General features: G+C 40.2%; 1 protein-coding gene across 4 annotated transcripts in view; it reads left to right on the forward strand.

The window, feature by feature from the left end:
- LOC111574922 (WD repeat-containing protein 70) overlaps positions 1-25,574 on the forward strand; it is a 43,838-nt gene that overhangs the window by 14,391 nt on the left and 3,873 nt on the right. For all 4 annotated transcript variants that reach the window (XR_002746686.3, XR_008604565.1, XR_004848155.2 and 1 more), the window contains exons 10-17: positions 1,200-1,374; positions 10,923-11,022; positions 11,421-11,505; positions 11,596-11,734; positions 18,897-18,997; positions 19,623-19,702; positions 23,018-23,134; positions 25,273-25,435. Coding sequence is in view for 1 of the 4 variants with exons in the window: in XM_023279745.3 (XP_023135513.2) it covers positions 1,200-1,374; positions 10,923-11,022; positions 11,421-11,505; positions 11,596-11,734; positions 18,897-18,997; positions 19,623-19,702; positions 23,018-23,134; positions 25,273-25,435 (960 nt within the window). In the remaining 3 variants the exon portion in view is untranslated. The remainder of the gene's footprint in view (positions 1-1,199; positions 1,375-10,922; positions 11,023-11,420; positions 11,506-11,595; positions 11,735-18,896; positions 18,998-19,622; positions 19,703-23,017; positions 23,135-25,272; positions 25,436-25,574) is intronic.

Here is a 25,574-nt window from a genome sequence, read left to right on the forward strand (position 1 = left end):
GTTGAGTGTGTGTGTCTGTGACTTTGTAGACGGCCACGAAGGAATCCTTGCCTTGCTGTTAGTAGCAGCCCTGCCTGTGTGTTTATACTCCTCTGCTGACCTCATGACCCAAAGGTTAAGATGCTCACCAAAGCAAGCAGTGGGTCACAGACACATTTGGATGTACTCTGTCTGCCGAGAGCCTTGGCGTGGTTCCTGAAAGGTTGGCTAAATGTGCTCTTGTGGAGTAATGTCTTTCAATAAACGTGTCTCTGTATTGGCGGGCACCTCTGTCAATCCGGTCATAATTTTTGATCTGCCTTTTTTTTTATTAGTTTGTGTATCTTTTTTGCACTGGTTTCATGGGGATTTTGCAGCTCTGAGAAGGTCGGGGCAGTTGAATGAAAAGCTGTAGCTGCAGATGTTAACTAGCTGTTTTGGTTTAACTTGAGGCTGGATTGTAAGAAGCTGTGTACAACATCTCTTGCTTGGACGACCTCCTGACAGAAAGTCATGTCAGCAGGGTCAAAGGTGAAATGTTCCACCTTGTTTTAATCTGATTCAGAGAATGCAAAAACACTATGCTTTGCTCTAAGGGCTTTTTTGAGTAACACAATTGTTAACCCTTATTTTAGCAGAGGCTTAAGCCAAATGGCAGCAAACTACAATTAATGATTAATACAGACAATTCTATTTACATCTGATGTAAAACTTGGATATTCAGTTTTTTTTAATTTTTGCATTCTTTAAGTGTAAATGTATATTTTATTTTTAGCACCATTTGACGATAGTTTAATGTGTTCAATGTTTTATATATGAAGCTGTAGCCATAAGGGATTTTTATAGGTCTTACGTTTTATGACATTTTGGAATGAAACCTCTCATTTGTGCATTATGAAAAACTCTGCTTCTCAGGGCTCCAGGTTGTGTAATGTGTTCAACAGATGTAGGAAAGAGAATCAGGATTTCATGGAAGCTTCAGACATACCTGTCAGACTGATCTACTGTTCGACTGTTTGCAAAACGCCTCACCCTGCAACACAGAGCTGCCTCACCTCATGTTCATGAGAATGACCAGGGCACGCTGTATTTGGATGATTCTGATTTATTACGGTGGGGAGGGTAGTGTTGATGGTCAAATATGTTTTGAGGGACAGATATTTTATGACTGATTCACGACAGTTGGGTGAGGATAAATTAAATTCTCTGTCTGTTCACAGCACCGTGCGCACCTGGGACCTGAACTCAGAGAAGAAGCACAAGTCGGTGTTCAAACCGCGCTCGTTGCAGGGAAAGAAGGTCACCCCCACATGCTGCACCTACAGCCGTGATGGGAAGCTCATCGCAGCAGGCTGCCAAGATGGCACCATCCAGATCTGGGACAGAAACCTCAGCGTGAGTCTTAAAAACACACACAAACACAAACACAAACACAAACACACACACACACACACACACACACACACACCACAACGTGCAGTGGGCTGTAAACAAAGGATGTCTGTTTTGTTATCGCTTCGGGTAAAGAGTCACGAGAGTCAGGTCACTGGGCAGAGAGGTCAGAGGTCAAGAAATCAGTAACATTGAAGAATTTAAATGCCTGGCTTTACAATACATTTATCCAAACTGGGAATAGTAATCCACAGGACTAATTTGATGATGTTGCTGGAGGAAAAGGTAAGACAGAAGAACACCAAACCACAAATCTATACCAAATGAAAAAAAGGTGGAGTAAACCAATTCAGTAAGAGACTTAAAGCATCATTAAATTTTGTGTCAATCCATATAATAGAAACTGAGATATTTCATTCTAGACTGAAATGCTGCTTCCGACTGATATCCCTCGAGCTGCGCCACCAGCATGGCCAAAAATATCTGCTTATGTAACTGAAATAACTGACATGTGATGATTGAGTTGAGTTACGTGAAAGTTGCTGGGAGGCCCAATCACAATTTCCCTCCGCACATTTTCCACTATTAGGTAATTAGGTTAATTAAATGATCAAAGCGTACATTCCCTTCTTAACGGTTCACAATGTTGAGGTAATAGTTGATCTTGGCTCCTGGGAAGCACTGCGCTCACTTATTTGGCTGTTTTCACTTGAGCTATTTGACAAATCATCACTGTTGATATAAATGACTTCCATTCACGGCTGCAGAGTGCATCTCCTCCATCTTTCTTAAAGTAGGTCTTCTGAGTCACTCACATGCTTTTTTTTTTTACTGAAAGTTACTCTCAAATCCGTGTTCACCTGCCTGTAAATCTTTCTTCTTGATGGCTGTCAGAGTGATACATCTGTCGTCACTGTCTGCAGCACAAAAGGATATCGCTAGCTGCAGTTTCCTGTTGATCATCAGCAAAGCAGATTTGTCAGTTTATTGCTCTTCTTCTCAGTCACATACAAAGTTCCAGTCAGATGAAAACAGATGGAAAGATGGGAAAACAGAAGGGAGAGGTGCATTCTGTTGAAGAGGGGGTTTAGTGGACCTACAGCACTCACAATTCAGTATTTTCAAAGACGACATATTGCAGGCGTCATTCCAGTGTGGTGTTATGTTACATTATGGCTAGCTGATTCGCAAACATTGGCTCGTAAGTTGCTTTTTTCCCTGGTTTGAGAAAACATTTGTGGTTACTCACCTGAGAGCCGTAAAAGACTATAACCCCACATATTGAGGTGGGACATAAAATTGATGGAAGACTGCACACAGACATCTTAAAACAACCAATGTCAGGACAATATAGATTTTGAGCAATTCTTGGTGTGAGTCTGTTTTCATCTTGCGATTGAGAAGTTATTGTTTTGCACGTATCTCACTAATTCTTTTGTTCCACTTCATATCTTTTCATCTGTCCAGCCTCATATATGGACAGGGTTGGATGCATCTGTTGTTTCATGTGAGATTGGAGATGGTAACAATTAGGAGTTGCGCTGGAACAGCTTGATAGGACAAAGGGACTCATCCAGATAAATCCAACTGGAAGTAGGCTACATGATAATTACTCCAACAGCCAACTTCATAATTCAAGGACACACAAACAATGTAGTTTGTGGGATTTGTTTTCCCTGTAACCACATTCTTATTGTAAGCATGTGCTTCCCTGAACCCATGTCGTGCATACTCCCACCTCTCCTCCAGTCACCCATCATCCCACCCCTGGGCCGCTCATAGCTACAAGCTTCGAGCAATTGGGTTAAAGCTCTCAAAATTTATTACCCCTCCTTCTCCAAGCTAAATATTTACCCTGCGTCCCATAGCAGCTTACAATAGTCTTGTCTGTTTCCTGACCACTGGAGCCTGCCCTGTCTGAATGGCTCAAGAATTTAAGTTGGTGCCCTCTGCCCTAATCAGCAACCTGTGCTGCTCACTCGAATTCAGCCACAAGCCTAAAAAGGAGTTGACCTCTTGATGCTTTTATTGCTGCTCCCTCCCACACTCAAATGAGGCCTATCTCCTGTTGTATTGCCACTATTACTCATGGCCAGAATATGCGGGCAGATCAATCACGATCAATCATGTACATGACCTTGATCTATAACTCAGCCTGAAGAGAAGCTATTGAGGATGACACATAGTGTTCTTGAACCCTGACTTGAGCTGATTGATCTTATGATGGGAGTCAAGTAGGTCTCTTTCACTGGACTGCCACAGGGATTGATTGCATGTTCATCCTTTGACCAGAGGGGTTGGTGCCAGAATTACAACACTGCATTTAAATGGTTGCCAGGTAATGTGCACTCTGTGATACGTGGTGCACTGAGGGTGAAGCCCTCCGTTCCAAAACATTACCACAGAGACCTGAGGAATGTTATGATGTCATTGGTGAACTTAGATGTTTCCAGACTTCAAAGTGGGACCCCAAAAGAGGTGGTTTTGGTAAACTACATCTTGTACAGTGTAACTGTCAGATGACATGGCAAACTTTCGCTGCTTGTCTGCACAAGGTAGTTTTGTCACAGCAATTAATCCTTACGAATAAAAATGAAATATTTTATGTGCATAACAGTCCATAGCAGGTTTAAATGCCATGAAGAACATTTAAAAATGACTTGCCAACAGCAATCAAGAAGTGCTAAGTTGTTCTAGATCCGACAAATCCTTTCTTAATTGTGGATCCTTTGTGATTCTTGCCTTCATCACATCTTGTTCTTGATAAAACTAATTAAGATTCCAGGCTTCACTAAACACTGCAGTTTCACTGTAGTCACATGTGATGTAACAGTAGATTTCAGTAGAGTAAAGATGTCAGTTTCAGGTTTTCAGTCCAAGTTTTTTTTTCCATATCTTCACAGATAACTGTTGTCAGTCTCAGACATGGTTGGTAATTAGTTTGACAGGTGATCTTAAAGGGAAATCTTAATTAAAGGGAAACTCACTGAAAGAGGTTGTTCTACATTATTAAGTCACAGTTTTCACAGGGAGGAAGAATGATCTTTCTGAAGATAAAAATCCTACAATAGTACAATGTCTTACAAGAGGCTTTAAAAATATTGGAAACTGACAGCAGATCATCAAACTGAGAGGATTTGTGAAGGATTCGGAGCATAGGTGAAATTGGTTGGCTAAAAGCCAATGAATTCTCTACTTGACAAATTGACAGTATTAAAAGGGCAGCTATGAAAAAGCCACTGTAGAGCAGATAACAAATATTTGAGACTGCTGGTGTCACATCATGAATCTCTCAATCAAACATCCTCCAGAGCTGGGCTGTTTGGCCTGACCAAAGCTCCCTCAGAGAACAGTTGGCAGTGGGGTCAGAAATTCATGATGACTAATTTTTAAAGGGTTTTATTCACAAATGAATGCCGTGCTGCACTGGGTGGTCCAGATAGATGGAGCTCTGGAAAGCTGGTGAACGGCCACCCTGCTCCAACAAGATGTCAGGCAAGGATGGGGCAGAGTGATGATCTGGGCTGGAATATTAGAAGGAGGAGAGATAGTAAGTCTCTTTAGGCTCCCTGAAGTTGTCAAAATGATCTCCAAATGATATGTGGAGTTTTGAACTGTGAGTTTCCTTACATGGTATGAAATGAAGAATCATACTAACTAGAATGCAATATTTTTTTCATGACAAGGCACCATCCCAGTTGATTGTGCACAAAACACTATTGACTACACGGTTGCTGTGTGAGTAACAGGAGAAAAAACTGAAGGAATTTATGAGGGTGTGTGGCCTGGAAACAGTAGCTCTGGTGGGCAATACAGGCATCCTCAAATTAAAAAAAAAAATTGTTAAAAAGTTTACATAGACCTACAACGTCAATAAATGAGTGATATCAAAGAAGGGTTTATATAATCATGTGCAGCTTTACCTTTTTTGTGGCGTAATTTTCAGAATTCTTATATTCATGTAACAAATACAAGAGATTTCTGCTATGAGTTTAATTATTGAGTATTTTCAAACTACGTCTTGCATAATAATTTGCAACAATATATTTAACTTTCTGTTCGGAATGATCAAAAAACAGTGGTAATTAGCTGTAGTTTTTGCTTGTAATAATATTGCCACTGTTAAAGAATTGTTAAGTATAAAACAATCCCGATTATACTGACTGTTTAGAAGGAAAGAAGCAAAACATCTGAATCCGCCTTTTTCTTCATTTATATGCATCATAATTTGCTACAACGTGTCACCAGATTATCTGCACCCTCAAAACAGTGATGTATATGCCATTGTAAAGTCTGTAAGTGCTTAAAGATGTGAGGGATTATAAAACACAATCCCAGAGGAACTTCTTAGTGTCCAATAAAGATGTTTAGGAATAGTGTAGGAGCTGATATGCATTGAGAGTACATACACAATCTTCATCATGAACCTGCCCTCGTAGCATCTGAAAAACAAACTCATCCAGCCGGCTATCTAGTGAGCCAATCGTAAACATTTACACCATATCTCAGTGCCTCCATTGTAACTTGCCCCATTGTTTCTGTCATTGCCACACAGTTTGATTACCCCTCCCTTCAACCCTTTCTACATGTGTGGTCACTAAGTGATTTTTAAAGAGATGTTTTTCTGCAAAGGAATTCCACAGCTTTCACCTATTTAGCCAGTTTGTGTACTATGTTTTAACCCTGACAAAGACTTGGAAACAACATACACATAATAGTCCTGTCATGTACAGACTTTTCTGTATGACTGAGGCATAAAGGAATACGGTTTAATATAGCACGCTTTTGGACTGTCAGAACCCTTGTCCACAGTGTGATTCTCTAACTCACACCGCCTCACCATCACCACTTGTTGATTTCCATGAAAGATCAGAGCAGCTGTTCAGTACTGTGGTTTGGCCACTTGATCCTTAGCCGGTAACAGAGGTCAGAGTGAGACGTAAAACTGACTGCACACTGGGCATCATGCAGTCTTTCAGGTGGGCACTTTTAAAAGTACGAAAGAAGAAGCAGAGAGCCTTGCAGTATTTATATAAAAACACTCAGATAGCGTGATTTGAAACAGTTGGCGCTGTGGTAGATTGTTATCATAGTCTGCAGAGAATGAAACCCAATGCTGTGTTCCTTCAGCTATTTATCAGCTCCTGCTGCCGAATGTGTGTAGACGTGGATTAGAGCTCTGTCTGTGTGCGTGTGCGAATATGTGTGTGCACGTATAAAACAACCTTCCATTACTTACTAGCAGCAGACACTGTTTAGAAAAATAGTCACACTGGCTCACTGAATAAAATCATGACGATTTAGCCCGATGCCTGTTGGCTGGAGAGAAGGCCACAGCTTACAGAGGATGTCACAAGGCGTGAGAGAAGTTTCAAACAGTGCATGAGAATCTGATTTCACAAGCCGGCTGCGTAGATTATCACAGGAAGCAAACACCATGGCATCTACCAGTGCCGGCCAACATCAGGATAGTAAATAAACACTCAAGCTTTCACAACGGCAGTATATGATCTAGAAATAGCTGTGGCGGGTGTATGTTTGCAATAGGCAGCTAGAATAACCAAAAACTACCCATTAAAGGTGCTACTTTCCTGATAGAGATTAATCACCAAGCATAAAAAATATGTCTATTATTTCCTTAGTTGTATTTATATTTACTTAGTATTACAATTTTTTGACTGACCCATTTAGGATCATTTTCTCTATTTTTCTTTGCTTAATTTATTCCAGAACTGGACAAGAGTTGTCCTCCTCTTGTTCCGCTTGTTTGTCTTGTTGGATGAAACTATATTTTTCAATATGCAAAAGGAAAGCAAACACTGAAGACAGTGTGACATAACAGAACAACATAAAAGGGGTCAAAACACAGCATGTGCAAAAAGCAGATGGTGTTAATCTTAGAAAGAAAGACGTCAGACGACGAGAGAGAAGAGAAAAACTTGTGGAACTCGTGTGGAATGATTCATTACAGGTCGAACAACAGCTCATAATTTTCCTTATTTGTTGACCTGATGAAAACTGCGACTATGGTGAAAAAAAAAGTGTTTTGAGGCCATGGAACAGGTTGATTCTGAAGAAAAAAAACACATCTGCGCAGTTCTCTCTGGAGTTATGTAAAGCAGATTTCATCACCTTCTGCTCGCAGTGTATTTATGGTGTAATATTTACATGTTTGGTGCCATAAATTCTCACCCTGTGACTGCAGCTCTCAGAAACACAATTATTTTCATTAAAAAAGCATAGAAAGGTGCCTGTAATATCTGCTCCACTGGCCCGTTTTTTATTGTGTGTCACTGAGCAACATCATAAGAAAAGATAATTACAAGAAATAGTTCATCAACACACCCTCCTGTTCATAGCCTGCTGACCTCACCCAACCCATTTGTGCCTACCATGCAGAGATGCCTTCACAGTTACATAAATGTGTGTTTAGATACACTCCTATTGTCCATTAGCATGGCAAAGCACAGTCCTGACTGACCATTGTGAATGCATGACTGAATTGGGGCCCCAAGGCAACACACATTACACATTATGCTTTAGCTGCAACTTATTAGGCGTGCTGCAAGATTAGAAAACGTAGTGTCGACCCCTTGGCTTTTATTATTTTAACCAAGTCAATTTTCGCACAGCAAATAAAAGAATAGGCAAATATTCAAAGATAACAAATGTAAGGAATGGAATTGGATTGAAGGTAATCTATGAGCAAAATGATGATGGAGAGCAGAAAATTATCCCTGGAGAGAATACAGAGACTAAATGACAAAGGCCTGAAAAAGTGTAATCCATGTTATCTACAGTCCAAGGTAACAGTGTTATCTGTCTTGTGAAAGTTAATAACTTCCCTCCACTTACTTTGGAAGTGAAGCATGGCCTCGTTTCCTTCTGTTATCATGAGGGCACATCACTCATTCACCTCACGCTCCACTCTCTCTTGCACATTTTGCCAGCTTTTTGCTCTATATTTCTCTATCTTATCTGTCTTCCCCACTCTGTGCTCACTTCAAATTCCTTATCCACCTTTTTTGGTCAAAAGCCTGCATTGCTGCAATTCTCTTTTCACTGATTTATTTGCATTCCGTTTAGAATTAATGAAAATGTAGCTGTATAAACCAAGGTTATGTTTGTTTGAGTGTTAGCAAGTCTACTTCCCAGACTATTGCTTCACCGGCGTCTAGTAATGATCGATCTGTGTAATCTGGCTGTACTCGGCTCAGGTAAAACTAAGGCACTGGGAGGTGGATGTAGGAGGAAGCAGAGAAGGCAACAAAGTATTAGTAAAAATGACACATTGACTGCTTTCAGTTTCTTAAATATTGATAAAGATTTAGTGTTTTTCTTTGTTTCTTATCATTGTACATCAAATATAGTCAGGCTTTGAGCTGTTTCAAGATAGACTCTTAATTGATTAAACATTTAATATGTGATCAGATTAATTAACAATGAAAATAATAATTAACAGTAGCCCAAATTGCTAAATCTAGACTTTTTTTTTTTATAAGTTAGCTGCAGTAACATAGTGTTGAGCTGGATTTTTTCCAGTCTACAACTCCAGACTTGGCACACACACACTTTGCACTACAGTATTACACTGCTTACTCAGTGAGCGCTGAGGAGGCACACGGGAGGGTAGACCATCTTCAAAACAGCTGTTTCAATGAGAGGGTTAGGGTACATGGCTGAACTGGCTCGGATTAATTCACAATATTTGAAGAAGTTATATTTCTTTATCTGTCTATACCCTATGACCTACAAAGACGAGATACCATTCACTGTGGCCTTTTGTAATCACTATTTTCTCACCTCTATACAATGACCTCAAATGAAATGTCACTTAGCCTACTTGGTTTTCAGTGATACATGCTGATCATCACAGCCAAGCCCAGTAAGATCACATTCTCATACTGTATATAGCACCATCCCGGGGAAATGGTCACAAGGGCAAAATTATACACATGATTTGGTGAGAACATTGCCTCAGTAAATACTTCAGAGGTTGTAATATTTAATGGGCGAACGGCCTTTCTTTTCCATTGAAGCTGCTATTGTCTTGTACCCAACAAGGACTGAATGTATACGGTCTCTACTCCAGAATTACACATTTAAAGCTGCAACTAAGAATTGTTTTCAATATCAGTTTCAATGCTGATTATTTTCCGAATCATTCCATTTATTGTTTGAGCTGTAAAATGTCAGAAAAAAATGAACAATGCCCACAACACTATGGGTGATGTCCCGTTATGACTGACAAAGACTCTAAAACCCAAAACAATCAAAGTATCTCTGACATCGAGGCAGCAACTACTTCAGTTACAACTCTTTTAATGATGAGTTATAAAGGTGCGGATGATGGAGAATCTCATTATACAGTTTTTCTTCATAATAAGCATTTATTTGAAGCACCATTTGTTGTCCTAACACATTCACAGTTAATATGCATCAAAAAACATGCAGACATCCTTAGAGGCATCTGTTTGGACTCTCGCAGATTTTGGTGGATAATAAAAGTTGCATTGGCATGAATTGGCCTTTAACGATGATCCAACTTTCACAGGCTAAGTGTGTAGAATTGGTGGAGTGGCACATTACCTATTTTATTGAGACACTTTCAAAATGAGATTTTGAGACACACTCTGCTCCACTCTACTACTGCTGTCTACTATTCCTTTGGCTCATTTTATTATCCATTTTTTGTAGTTGATCCTGGCAGTCATTGGTATTTTGATGTTACATTTTTAAATAGATGTTGATACTGGCTTACACTTATTTAAGGATGGCTAATAATACCAAGAATCAAAAAGGCGATGTTAGCCTAGGGCTGCAGTTACAAGTGTGTCTGTTGTGTGTTATTGCCTGGTAAATTGTACGCAGTAGGAATATTATAATACCGCATCAGGTAGGAAAAATCAAAATACCATCTGTCAGGCAGAAACCTAAAAGCTCGCCAAAGTAAATGTCTGTGGTCTGTAGTCTTGCTAAAGAGTGCGGTGAGTACAGTGTGTTAAGTTGCTGATATTTCATAAGTTCAAGTGGGCTTCATAGTTAAATACATAGTATGTTGTTCATGGTGGAAATGAAAACCGTGTGTTGTTTTGAAAACACCGAGAATGAAAAGGTCTTTTTGTTACTGCATTGACAGGCTGAAATGTGAACTACTGAGGCAGTGCTCACAGTTTCATACAGTAGGACATCAAGAGATTGTAAAAAATCTGTAATATTGGTGAGAAGTAGTGACCAAGGCAGCATGTTGACAGAAACTCTAGACATAACAGAGAAGACTGCATTTTTTATTCATCTTGTGAAGATCAATTTCACATTTTTTAGTTTTTTTTGTAATGTTTTTGTGATACATAGTCTGTATTTAGTCAGTTATTTCTCATTTCCAAAAAACAAGGAATGAATTTCTGTTCCTATGCTTCTGTTCTCGTCTCTCACTTTCAGACACATACATAGGACTTGCCTCTGAAACTGCAGGTGTGCTGCACATCACTACTAAACTGTAAAACCCTACCAGACCCCATATAAATCTCAACAATGCTCTTTCTTCCTAGGTTCACACAAAGTTTCACTGTCGACAAGCCCACACTCCAGGTTCAGACACCTCCTGCCTCTCCTTCTCTTATGATGGCATGACTCTCGCTTCACGTGGAGGTAAGACCAAGAGCATAGCCTTATCTGCCAAAGCACATGTTGAAGTTGCAATCATCAGCAGTCCAACTAAGAGAATCCAGTTTGTATGTCCAATGCTAGGTAACTGAGTGATTGTTTTGAGCAGAGAAGTAGCGCATTTCTTCCTGAGTGTGACAATAAATAGGGACCACCACCAATAAAACACGGAAGACTCAGAAGAGACATATATACACAACAACAATGAAGCTTCTGTATGGTAATTAATCTAGTCAAGAGGTTTCTAACACAAAGATAAACGGGAATAACTCTGTATAAGAGTCTCTTATTTAACATAACCAGAAAGTTCCTTCGCTGTGACTTATTGTAAGGTAAATCTTGCAATTTACAGTTACGTGTGGTCTCCAACTATTGTTTTGTAGGTGATGACACTCTGAAGACGTGGGATATACGCAACTTCAGAAAGCCTGTGAATGTAGCCACTGGACTGACCAACTACTTTTCCATGTGAGACTTTTTGCCTGTCATCTTAATTACAATCTATTTGCTGTTCTTATTATGGTGCTAATATTGTTTGTGTGTAACTTTCCTTTTTAGGACTGACTGCTGTTTCAGCCCTGATGACAAGCTTCTTGTAACGGGGACTTCAGTGAAGAAAGATGAGGGAAATGGGAAGCTGGTTTTCTTTGACCGAGGTTCGTTTCAGAGGGTCTACGAAATAGAAGTCACCAATGCAGTAAGTTCTGCCTCAATCCCTACAACCACAGCTGCTCTTGTTATGCAGTGTTTTTCAGCTGGTTGATATGATATGTTGTGTTGTGAACAAAACAATGACCTTAAATGTTGAACAGTGGAAAGGAAACATAATGAATCCATAATGGCACATAATAAAACCAATGTGTCTGTCATTCCTTTTTCATGTTAAGTGGTTGGAGCTCAGACAAAACTGCAGCCCGAAAAATATTTTCATAAATCAAAGTGTATCCAAAGCTAGTTGCATTTTAGGAACATATGGATGCAAATGTTCTCCATCTTCAAGTGAGGTGAAAAATTGACCGTAGCATTATTTTGGGGAAAAATCCCAAGAGAGGAGTTAAGTGTGAAGGCAAAAGAGGAAAGTTTAAAAAACGTTTAGAGCCAAGATGGGATAAAGTGAGTGAGAAAGGAATAATGTGACCTTTTCTTACTGCAAGTTATTCCCACAAACTGTTGGCAGTGCAGCTATTGACGCTTTTGACTCAGTTATATTTGAAATTAAATTATCTATGGACACAATCAATCATCATGTTCCATTTACATGAACTGCATTAGCATACTCTGTACTTTATTCTAATCCTTCTTCCTCAGAAATCCATTTGCTGAGGGCAACTAGCCATAGGTGCCGAAATAAAAAGCATAGGAGCTTCCTACAGCACAGTTGCCTCCTGCTCCTCCTCCTATGCCTCTCCTTCTTCAGGCCTATTCAACAGATTTAACAGTGTCTATCTATAGTCGTAACCTTGAGGTTTGACAGAGGCTAATGCTCTCTAACTTGGTCTCCCTGGTTAAGGCATGACACTTTCACATAGGCTGCTGAGTGAACATGCTTGAGAGTGGAGGGAAAGAGACAAAAGATGGGTTTGTATGTGACTTTGCCTCCTCCCTCCCTGCCAGCCAGCTGCTGTTATCTTGCAAACTTTGGCACAGCATCCGCAATAAGTGAACATCCTACCACAGAGTTACACTGTGAGGACGGGAGGATAGGCAGTGTTTTAACTGAAGTCGTTTTCTCTGAGAAAAGTTTCACTGTGAAAATTACATAAAGAAACATACACATTTCTATTTATTGCCATTTTATTCTCTAAATGTGATCCTCAGTTTCATATCAAAATGTTCGTTTTTTGCTCATACTCCAGTTTGATATAATAATTTGCCATTCACTGTCAGATTAAATAAAATGATCAAAGTTGGGTGTAAGCTTTCAAGTCTGTATTATTAACTGAGAGAGCGACAAGGTCCTGTCAGCACAGTCATCTGAAGACACTACACTGAAGAAAAAACATCACTCTTGGTTACTTTTATGCCCAAAGCGCTAAGAATAGCTTTTTTTAACTTCAGTATACTCTATCACTGTCAACAGATTGACAATATTTTGGTGTACATACCACAAAGAAATGCCTTTGCTGAGACAGTAATCTGTCTCACACTAATGTTTATGCCAGTGTTTCTCAAAATTAAAGAACACCCTTTCTGTGTTGCATCAGTGATCTTGCTTCAGTTACTGTCCTCTCTTCTCTCGTGTCTGTTGGTAGTTAGAAGATGACAGTCTGCAAACCTGACAGAACTAAACAATGTCCTCCACTGAAGTACACTTAACTGCTGAGTGTTTGGCAATAATGGTGTCACTCAAAGACAGTAGGTGACATTAATAATTTGCAAAAAGCACAATCCACATACAAATGGCTGTCGGTCACTCAGACCAAGAAATCATTCTTGACAAACTCTTTGTTAACTATTATAAATACACGGCTGTGACATTTTCACCCACTTTCACTATAGGCAGCATCAAAGAAAAGACCTCAGACTCTTTTAGGTCAAAGAGTCTGTTTAGAACTTAACAACCCTCCTCCCTTGCATCACCCCGTGGACGTTTGTCTTCTCTTTCACTTTACTGAAGAGGGTAAACATTTGGAAGTGATTTTTCCATTGGCCTTTCACTTCTTCCAACATCTGCCATTGTGAGAAACTCTGAAAGCTTCAGCTCAGAGCCACTGGAAGGACGGCAAAACCTCTTCCTGTCTGTTCACCCTTTATGCTGTACAGAAATCCAGCAGATTTCCCACAAAGTCCAAACTGGTGCCACAGAAAACAATGCAGTCTAGAGAGTGGTACAGGAAGCTAGTCGCCTTGGCAGTAGTTTTATTTGTGTTAATTGTAGTAACCTCCCCACATTTATATTGTAATGATTCAGGTACTTGAAAAGTGTTTTTTCCCCTCTAAAAGCACTTTAACTAAGTTTAGGTAAATATCATCTGAAGATATTCGCATAGTATGGGCGACAAATTAAAGGAAAAACCTACATAAAGTGTGTTGTAAGGTATTGGGCCACCTTACGAGCTTCAATGCATATTGGCATTGATTCCCGAAGTTTCTGGAATTCTACTGGGGGGTTGAACGCCATTCTTCCAAAACATGTTGCCTCATTCGGTGTTTTAATGATGGTGGTAGAGAACGCTGACTAACAAATAAGTCCAGAATCTCCAGCAGGTTGAGATCTTGTGACCGCAAAGACCACAGCAAACGATTCACATCATTTTCATACTCGTCCAACCGTTCAGTGACATTGAATGGAGGCGTCATGCTGGTATTGGGCCACTCCATGAGGATGGAAGTGTTAAAGGTGATTACTCAGAGCAACTTTGTATTTACTAACAGTGACTCACCCCTCTGAAAAGACAAGTGAGACCCAAACCATGATAGCAAAATACCCCCCACAGCACAACAAAGGCCCACCAGATTCTATCACTTCAAAGGTTAACGCTTCACGTTTTTCCTTTAATTTGTCACCCATCAGTATTTGAGCTTCACTTGCATTTGTATAACTAAAAAAACTTCAGTTTGTACATTTTAGATGAGCACATTGAGGATGCAGGGGCACAGAGAAGTAAGATGTTGGATAATATTATTATTTATGCGGTTTAGTTTATTTCTGCACTAAAAATGTTATCATTTGTAAATCACTGAGGTCAATTGCTACAACATTGCCAGGCTTCTTTATTCATTTTTAAGCATTTTGACATTCACTAGACCAATGGAAATGGGGGGGGGGGGGTAGGGAAGTTGTAATGGGAAATGATTGGGATTACCTGATAGATTGCTGAGCCTAGACCATTTTGATGCCTTTCTTGATGGTATGTTCATGTTTGATAAAGTTTGTATAAATTCTTCCTTAACATTTAGCCAATCCACTCAACTCATTGACCAACAACACAACAGCCACCCCCATCAGACTGTATTGGTAGTTTAATCTCAGTTTCCTAAATGATTTTGATTTGGTAAAATTTAGCTTTGTGCAGCAGATCAGTTATTTCTGGCTGACATGCACTCAGTGAACCTGATGAATGTGCTATTTACTGTGTTTACATCAGCCGTCTGCCTCTCGGATGGCCCAAGAATTTAAGTGCAGTCTTTATAAAGTGGCGTACCAGGCAGGCGAGTGAAAGGAAGGGCCACCAATCATTTCTAACTAAACAGTCTACATAACCCCAGACCTGGATTCTGGGGTGTGCTTGGGAGCAGAGGCTGTTTCAGGCCTGTTTGGTAAATACTTCAGACACGCTTAAGCTTATTTTAGTCCATCAGAAGGGGCAGGGACCAGGTGAGATCCTGCTCACCAGAAAAGCATTGAGCTTTTGGCTGAATTTCAAATGGAGATCCACTGAAACCTGCAGCTCTTATGCACTTGTAAATGCACTTTCTGTGCTACTGCCTGTGCCAAATGTGCTATGTATCCACATTTCATCTTGAATGCATGTGTACTTAACTCCTGGTACTGTGGTACTTAGTATTGTGTGATCACCTGCTCTTGGCATATCCATCTAAAGATCTCTGTTGTCAGGCCGGACGATAGGTTACAGTTTTCCAACCAGCCGCTGCCAGTCCACAAAGGTATCTGATACTTTTTCAAAAAGTCCGATCAGTGTTTCCCATACAATGAATTATTTCTGGCAAACCACCACAATATCACCATTGACTGCTAAATATTCAATTCCCATTTATTTATACTTATTTGTTTATTCAAAATGGAAAAAAAAATCTCTCCATGTCCACTCTGAATCAAAATGTGTGGGAGAAATGATTGTTGTTGGCTTTTTCCTGCGAAATAGAGTCAGTCTGGAGTTTACAAATGGTTAATGTCATAGTATCACCACCTCTGCACAAGTACATGTCAAAACAGGTACATTCATATTAACTAATATAAATTGTCATTCAACTCTCCAATTTGATGCAATTTATTTAATAAATTGGGGGCTGGCCAGATATAGCAGACACACCATAGCACCATTTAACGTAAGTTTTCTACATCTGCACAAACTAAAATAAATGTCACTCCATAGATATCTCTGCTCCACTTACATCGAGAACGTTAGGTGTAGTTACAGCCTCATTATCATCCACACAGAAAAAGGATCTCATTCAGATCTATCCAGTGATCCCGACAGATTTTTACAATGAAAATGAAAAAGAACCCTGCCAATGAGTCAGTTTTCAATATCGGCCAAAAAGTTTTGCGTCTAGTGGATATCGGGAGAAGAAAGTATTGCTGTTTGCCAAAGCTATAACTAGCACGTCTTGCTTGAAAGCTCCTAAACAGTGAGCTGCGCCCTGTGCAAGGCTTTTCAAGGAAGCCTTTGATGCAAATGGTGGGTCTTTTATCTTCACTAAGAGCAACCAAGGGTGAAAGGTAGAAAGGAGGCCTTAACTCTGCTCTTTTTTCTGCATCTGACCAAATAAATCTTGCAAGTTGTAAAAGCCAGTTCTTCCAGTAAGGTAGTTCATAGTGATCACAGACCTCTTGGACAGTAGCCTAGTCAGTGTGTAGCTGAGGTGCTAAAAGTAGCGTTCTCCTTTCCCTGGCTGCTTTCACTTGGCCAGTGTAGCTCAGTCTCTCACAAGCAATGCACATTTGGATCCACTCACCAGCGGCTAAACAAGAAACACAGCTGACTGTTGTGTCTCATTAGTGCTGCATAGCTTTATTTCATAATCAGCATACATGTTGGGCAAATGGCTGTTGTCTTATTTATCCATAGCTCACATTTGATATTTCAGTCTGGTGGGACATTGACGCCTGCTACTGAAGAAGTGTCTGATTAAAGTTTCCTCCTTCATGATGTGATGTAATTTTGTGGATGTGAAGTGTAAACAGGGGTTCCTGGAGTATAAACAAGCTGCTCTGAATATCTGGAAAGCAATGCTATGGTTAGAGTGGACTGAGCTGCGCTTGGCTGTGGACTTTATAGTGGAAGCAGTTGGGGTGGGCCTCACTAAAGTGGACTGTTTTAGGCACCTCTGTCAAAAACGCTCCACTGTTGGCAGAATGATTAGTTTGGGTCTAACGAGGCGGTTTTCTGAACTTGACTGGACAGCAGTTATCTGGGAATGTTGTCACTTTTATTTTAGTTTCACTGACTGATTTAAGCTGCTCCGTGTGTGTTGCTAACCTGCAATGCTTTGATGGTACCTGTGGAGTGTAACAGAATTCCAAACTGTCATTTCTGCCTTTCCGCTCATGAGGAAACTGTCCCTGTTGCTTCAGCAACCATGACAGGCCAATTTACAACCCATTACACTTTTACACTGAAGCACATCCAGTGTGGACTCTGATACATGTTGGTACATGTTGTTGTAAAAGTTAAATGTTCTGTGGGACAAGCATCTTTCTCAGAAAAAATCCCAGAGATTTTCACCTCAGTTAGTTTTTATGCTTAAATTGCACAGTGTGATGTATGCAATGCAAACATATTAGCATTTGTGCTTATTAGGTAATTTGTTAGAATTATTTATTTATTCATGGTATCCTCCATCGTCCAATATATGAATGGAATATATGAAGCTCATGTTAAGCACATCCTGTTTAAAGCATTTTCCAGATCTTTCTGTCAATTACAGCCGGTTCATCTGGTTGAGCAGATTAACTTTCATCTGCCCCATGAGCTACACACCACTGAGCTCCTGGCCTCATATTGTACATATGTACGTATGAGGTGAGCACTGTGGTGCAATTTGAGCAGGTTTTAAACGCATACAAACTTATGTTGCATACATGGGTGAAAGTGTCAGCAGTGTGAAGTCATTTTAATTCTTTTTTGCAAGAATTTCTTGGTCCAAAAACACTGCCTAATACTAATGTTACATTTGATAAATCAAAATGTATTTCTAGATTGTATTTGGCTAAACTGTAGGAGAAATGTCCAACAGAGCATGCATGTATATTTCTCTCTGTACTGTACATGTATGTGCAAGCTCTCATCTGTGTCTGTCCTCTAGTGTGTCCATGTGTGTCTGTATGATCATGCGTGTGCGATTGAGACTCCTTCCTCTGGTATCCTGGTGGGAAGCTGAACAGCTGGGCGTTAAGCAGCTTTCACTGTCACAGAATCTGGACGTCGCACTCATAGTCCTACCCACCCCCCATCCTACACTACTGCCCCAGACCCCATCAGATTTCCTTGTCTGTTCCACATAAAGACATGCCAAATGCTCACTCTCTAAAAGATTCTGCACAACTACAGGGCATACAGAAAGCACAAGGATATTCATAGATACGTGTTAACTTCGCAGAAAGCGGTGATGTGATAGTAATGTGTGTAAAGGAAGAAGCCACTACTGCAGGAGGGGATTTCTAGCTCTGTCCTGCATCTCACATATCACAGAACGAACAGAGGATCCTCATCACTGTCCAACAACTGCGTGTAGATTTCTCTCTCTGCCCTTCTTTTTCTCTCTCTCTCTCTCTCTCACACACACACACACACACACACACACACACCTCTGGATAAATGTGGTCACATTTGCCTATTGGCACTGGGCCATCTGTCACACACAGACTGAGGGATCCAACCCTCATCCCAACAACCAAATATAGTCAACTAGAGCAGCAGAGCACACTGGGACTGATCCCAACTGTACCACAACCAACCCAGGTCACACAGTCACAATACTAAGAGCGATAAAATTCAGTTGTTGCCTTTTCTTAGTGGAGAAGCAGGTACATGCTTGGAAATCTGTCCCACAGTAGAGAAAGTTGTTCAGAGCCTGCTGTGGGCCTTAAAGTATGACCTCCTTACATGTATCACATTTAATTACTTCAGAAAACACATTAAAGTTCTTGCTGTATCTGTGTGTGTGTTTTCCAGAGTGTTGTTCGCTGCTTGTGGCACCCAAAACTTAACCAGATAATGGTGGGAACTGGGAACGGACTGGCCAAAGTATACTATGACCCAGTTAAAAGCCACAGGTATGTTTGGTTTAGACCTTTACAGATAAGCCTTGTGTTATTTTACCTTTTATAAGTTATAACAAAGTGTGATTTTTTTCTACCAACAGATAATATCTGTGGAGTCACAGCCATACTATAAAAGTCTGTTTTCTGACCAGAAAGTGTTAAAAATGCGTGAAAGAGCCTTACTGTTGCACTGTTTAATGTATTCATTCATAGCTGTCATGCCCAGTGTAGTTCTTCCTCTTTTTGTCAGACTTGTGAAGCAGTCTAAACACTATGAAGACATCTATCAATAAAGAGTTACTCTCTGAGGTTAAAAATGTTTGCTAAGTTGAAACAAATATTTCTCAAATTTCTCATCTGTCTCTGTCTGAGTCAAACTATTTACCACAACAGACTTATTCTTCATTGTTCCTTAATAATCCTCAACAATCCTCAACCACAATTGAATTCTATTGGGAAAAAAGCATTGGCAAGTATTAGGCTGTGGCCACAAAGAATTGTTGGTACGATAAATTTGTTGTTGTTTTCAGTCTTTTCAGTTAAATTGCTGGTTATGAAAATGCAAAACTTTTTTTCTTAACTTGCTTTCTATGTGATACTTTTCAAAGAGTAAAATTTGTGACTAACTGTCTTCCAGAGGGGCTAAGCTGTGTGTAGTGAAGAGCCAACGCAAGGAGAAACAAGCAGAGACGCTAACACAAGATTACATCATCACACGTAAGTTCTTCCATGTGTGTCATGGGTACATGAAAAATACACTCGCGTACAGTCTCATCCAAACTTTTGAAGAAAAATGCTTTTAGCACGTAATAAACTTTGTACTTCAGTCTCTGCTCCCTTACCCTGTCATGCATTCACGTATCACTTAATCAGACCCAGCAGTTAGTAAAACAATTAAAGTTAAGTGCTTCTCTCAAAGCCCTCTAGCAGTTCTGTCCACCTTAAGTCACTAACCCATCCAAAAAAGCAACGGTCGTCGTGTGATAAGACAGTGTGCGTTCAAACAGAAACAGAGAGGTGTCACCAAAACAACGCCAGCCATCTTCTGAGTACGATGTGGCTAGCAGAGCATGTTTCTCCTCTGACATGATGAATAGAAATGCCGATCCTGCTTTACGTGCTGCCTCTCTTGCTTCTCTCTTTTTGTCTCACGCACGTACGAAAATATTCAAACCCACTCCATCCCATACCGGGGGGCTTTGCAAGGAACGAGAGAGAGTTCAGAGCATTCACGGGCCCATTAGCTGATGGAGCAGAGTGTGGATGATGGAATCGACAGCCGCGGGGCAGTGTGCCACGCGACGGCCATGTGCTCTCCTGTCATGCTGGATCACGCTAGGGACGGCCTCCTCTCCCACCTCTGTTGGCGTGATCTCCTGCTGATCCAACCACACACACACACACACACACACACACACAAACTAACCCCCCTACCTGTCATCCCGTCATATCACCAACACACGAGGCTGTCATCTCTTCTGTGCGTGCCTCACACTCCTTTGCCCCCAGAATGAAGTCATGAACCTACGAGGACCGAACAGCTGCCGACAAGGCGCCGCTGATTGGCTGCCGGGTTCCAATTCAGACGCCATTTATTGTTTGGGCTTCTGCAGCCTTTTCAGATGCATCATGTGATTTTCATTGCCATGCCAACAGGGTGTGAGGTAGGCAGGCATTTGACTGCCACAAGTGGTGAGTGACGCACTTGATGCCCTGGCATTGGAAAATTAGAAGAGACAGGAAGCAAGTGATGGCCCATTGAGAAAAGCGAGGGAATCTGTTAACAGTAACCTTTTTGCTTAATGTAGCATGGAGGAGAAGAATTAACACTGAACAGCGACAGAGCTCCTAAATGGAAAATCACTTTATCAAGCTCTTTACTAAAGTGTCTCTTTGTATCCCCTGAGGATAAGAGCAGAGCATACACAATTTCTCACACAAACGCCTCACACATACACACACACACGGTCCCTCTCCCACACCTATGAGGGCACTCATTCACACTTAATCATGCACCCGTTCACTCACACACTCGTAGATTTAAGTGCTGGGGGCCTTTATTGTGGTGGTGTTCACAAAAGTGTGAAAAGCAGCCGAGTGATTGTCTGAATCTAAACATGTAATGAATATGTTGGTGTGCACTACAGCAGAAAGAGTACACAAGAGGAGAGACACTGCCAGAGGTCAACCGGGGCCTCGTTTATAAAGAAAATAAATGGCCAAATGTCTGATGAATATTGATGCGCATAATATTCCTGTTAAGAGTGGAGGCAGAGTTACGCACACACAAAAAGGAAAAGAGAGAGAAGGGATGATGACTGCAACAATGGGCAACAAACAGGACAATTTCCGAAATTAAACAAAGTGGTGAGATGTGGAGGTGGCCAAAGTGTTGAATAGCCAGTGGAGGTGCAGCAACACCAGAGCTCACTGCTTAGTGTTTGTTTTGCAGCTATGTGGACACAGCTTATTGAATCACACATTTAACCTTTAAAGAACGGTATATGTTATACTTTTTTTAAAGCAAATTTTTATTTAAACTACGTTTTTATACATTTTTATATGCAGCTCAGAAATGGACAAACGAAAACATACATATGATAAGAACAAACAAATATACGATTCGGCAACACGACAAACTCACGGCATCATCTGAACCCACATAAAGAGGAGAATTGAGTTTAAAGGTAAATTAGAGAGCAGCAAGGGGTTATGAAACATGTTAAAATACACAATCCAGACACAAATATCATTACATCTCCACTTTCAATTCAAACAAAAACATCTCCCCCAGCCTGTTAAATATGTAAAATCAAATTAAAGTAAGCAATAACAGGAGTCCATACATTCATAAAGGAACCTGACTTCAAATTAAGTTTTGCTATTATTTTTTCCATTAAATACACTTTTTTTAATCTCTCTCTCCATTGGTGGAGGGTGGGAGGTAGTGGGCTGAGCCAAGACAGATATCATTTTCTTTTCCACCAGAAGTAGGATATGTAATAGATATGCCTTTTTTTTAATCCATTGCTTCCTCTGGAATAGAGCCGATTATATAGAACAGTGGCTCAAGTGGCAAATCAACACTTAAAATGCATCTTATTTCTGCCTGAATCCCAAAATAGTTTCAGTTTTGGACAGTCCTAAAATATGTGAGTGTCGTCTCCAATTTTGCCACAGTTTCTCCAACTTAAATTGTTGTTTCTTTCATCAAAGATTGAGATTAATATATTGTATTTTATTCTAGAAAGTGTTTCCATTTTTTCAGCTGCTAATAAGTGCGGGTGGTGGAGAAGTATAGCATGTGGTCAGCATCCGACAGCAGAGTCCATGTGTTCATTACAGTGATTTTTGACAAAAATCTGCCTGAAAACTACTTAAAATGTAGTTGGTGTAATATTTACATTATTATACGGTTTTGTTGGAAATATACCAGCCCTCTGTTGTCCAATTCCAGAAAGTTTTATGCAGTTTGATGATTATTTAACCAGTTTAATGTGGTGACATGAAAAGAAATGAGGATATCCTGTTTTATTATCAGCCAGAGTTTGCAGAATCTGCTACCCGATGCATCCTGACATCACTTGGAGCACAATAATGTCATAATAGGTTAATAATAAATCACAGATGTAAAGGGTTCAGACTTAAGTTGTCCTTTATTTTTAAAAACAAAGAGGTTCCCACAAATTAATTTGTGATTTAAAAGCACAAACATGACTATTGAAGCAATGCAAGCAGTGCATATGCAACAATTATCAATGATGCTCCAGATGTCTATATGTTTACATAGATATTGTGTATTGTGTCCAAGGCCTAGTAGTAGGTAAGAGTGTGAGAATGTGTTTCTATTTCCAGAAAACAAACCTCTTCTAAAGCTTTGTGTTTCCGTCTGCACTTTGGATAAGTGCTATATGCGGGCTACAAGTACTCAACATTTGCGTGGTGCTCCAACGGCTTATTTGTGTGGCAGTGTTATGTGATCTTAGTTACCTAAGCAACTTGATTATGTTTGTTTACCCTGCATGTCTCCAGCTCATGCCTTACCCATGTTCAGAGAGGCCCGACAGCGGAGTACACGGAAACAGCTGGAGAAGGACAGACTTGACCCAAAGAAATCCCACAAACCCGAGCCTCCTGTGTCCGGACCAGGTAAAATGTCCTTTTATTTATTCATACATTTTTAAACTTTCATTAGTGTGAAAAGAAAACCATGAAGTGAACAAGAATTAATAGAAAAAGGGACAATGAAAAATGATTTACTGTCTACAGTCAGTATTCCTCATGAGCAAGAACAAATTGCAACACAAACGCTGTCATTTACGAATGAGTACATTAATGAGGTTTGGCTACAGCGCTGCTGCTGTTTTTAAGTGTATTATGTATCAGCATCGTAACTGGATGAATGCATGATTTTGTATGAAGCAGATGTGCAAAATCCAGAACTGTTGATGTGGTCAGTATTATGCAATCCAGCCGATGCCGAACTAAAACAGCACTGGTCCCACCTGGCCTCTCAAAGATTCTCTGTAGCCTGCTGTTGCCTCATATTTTTTAACGGCTGGGACATAATGATGCAACGTGAGCTTTTCTGGAACCCATGCTTGGTATGTTTTGACTTTTACCGTTTATATTAATACACACTTCCACAAAGTTACACCTATGCATAGCCAATGGTTTGAGCTTTGAACTTTGTTCCAATAAGCCAAGGTGCCAGACAAGGCTTCCTGCATCAGTGTGTTCCAGCCGGCTCATTGCTGCCATGTTTTGTTATGTTTCTTCACTTTCACTGTTTCTTCACTTAATCCTTCAGTGCTATGTACTTGAAACAATGTAATAGGTCCACAGAGCAATTTTTTCCCCCTCTTTAGATTGAAAAAACAGGTTTAAATGTGAAACTGTGGAGCAAAAAATAGCCACGAAAAGAAGGATTATGGTGAATTTTAATGAAAAAGAAATTTAAAACCATTTACAGCAGATCTTCCTTAAAATAGCATAGGTTGCACCTGACGTTCTGAAGTTCTCTTATACAGAATGCAGCTGAATTAGAAATTTTAAAGTTCCTATGCTTGCAGGTCAAGTATAAAAACCTTTTTTTGAGTGGACGGAAATAAATTGAATAGTCTGCAAATCAAAATGTAGGTCCATGAAAATAAGTTTGGCTTCTTGATGGCAGGTCGGTGGTTTTTCAGATTACAGACGGTCTTTATATTGTTTATCTTGTGTGAGAACTGTCTTCATATAAGTGCAAGGTAATGTTTGGTGGTTGGCTGGATGCTTACAAGCAATGGAAAGAGGTGCCTCTCAATCCCCAAACAACTCCACTGCTCAACTACAGCAGGAAATCCCTGTGCGTTTTTAAGTATATGTGCATGTGTGCGTATCCCATCCTTGATCTTTTAAGATGTCCTCTCTGGAAAGCAGGAAGTTTTTTCTCCCAGAAGTTCCATTAAGTGCCGTCAAATCCAGCCAACAGCACAGAAGTACTGCGACTGCAGCAGAGAGCAGAGCTTTTATGGATTCCTTTTCTGAAGCAACTGAGAATTCAGTGTGTGTGTTTGTATAGAATGGAGGCAAAAGCAGTGAAAACTCGTAATCTGATCATTCAAGAAAGCTGCTGAAAACAAAATGGAATGTTTGTGCAAAGTGAAATAAAGCAGATTTAGTTCATGTCAGTGGCGTAGTTAGAGGATAAACTAGCAGCTGTCTATCACACAGTTGGGCAAACCCTTTCAACCTTTGTCAGTTACGTTCAAATCATGTTTTATTCTACAGGATTCCCATTGAAATAAATTACAAATATTCTAGCATTACATTTTAATACGGATGATTAATACCACAAATATAAATGTGTGTATATCAGTGTTTTGATACATTTCTGAGATGCAGCTGTCAAAAAATATTCATTAAAATCCTGGATTACAGAATATGGCAGCTAGCTGGCCTGCTAACTGCGGCTTAGAGTAAAAGTCGTAAAATGACACACGTGCTATAAGCCTACATCTGCTGTATGCCCATCTTTGATGCCAGGTCATGTCATCGTCTGCAGACGCTAGTAGATTATAGTAAGTAACGGATGATGAGGTCATTTGGCACCAAAAACTAGCATATAGCAGAGCACTAAGCTAGATTCTGCTCCACTAGTCAAACACTGGCTTCAGTCTTTACTATGTGATATTTACCTTTTACTTAATCTATTAAATCATGATGTTTCTAAGAGGTGCATGTGTGTTTTTTTCATATCTATAAGTCTGACCAACATTTAATCCGGTGATCATGTGTTCTGACAGGTCGAGGAGGCAGAGTGGCAGCTCATGGTGGGACTCTGTCTTCATTCATTGTGAAGAACATTGCATTAGATAAAACGGACGACAGTAACCCGCGAGAGGCCATCCTACGCCACGCCAAGGACGCGTCAGAAAACCCTTACTGGGTTGCCCCGGCATACACACAGTAAGAGAATTACTCATTCACACATTGTGTCCATCTGACTGTTTGTCAAGCAGCCTCTCTCATTTCTAGGCTCACCGTCATTAGCAACCAGTGTAAGATGAGCATTGCTAATTATGGTATTGTGAAGGTACTTGGGTTT

This window comes from Amphiprion ocellaris, chromosome 17 (assembly GCF_022539595.1).
Source record: "Amphiprion ocellaris isolate individual 3 ecotype Okinawa chromosome 17, ASM2253959v1, whole genome shotgun sequence".
NCBI classification, from domain to species: Eukaryota; Metazoa; Chordata; class Actinopteri; family Pomacentridae; genus Amphiprion; species Amphiprion ocellaris.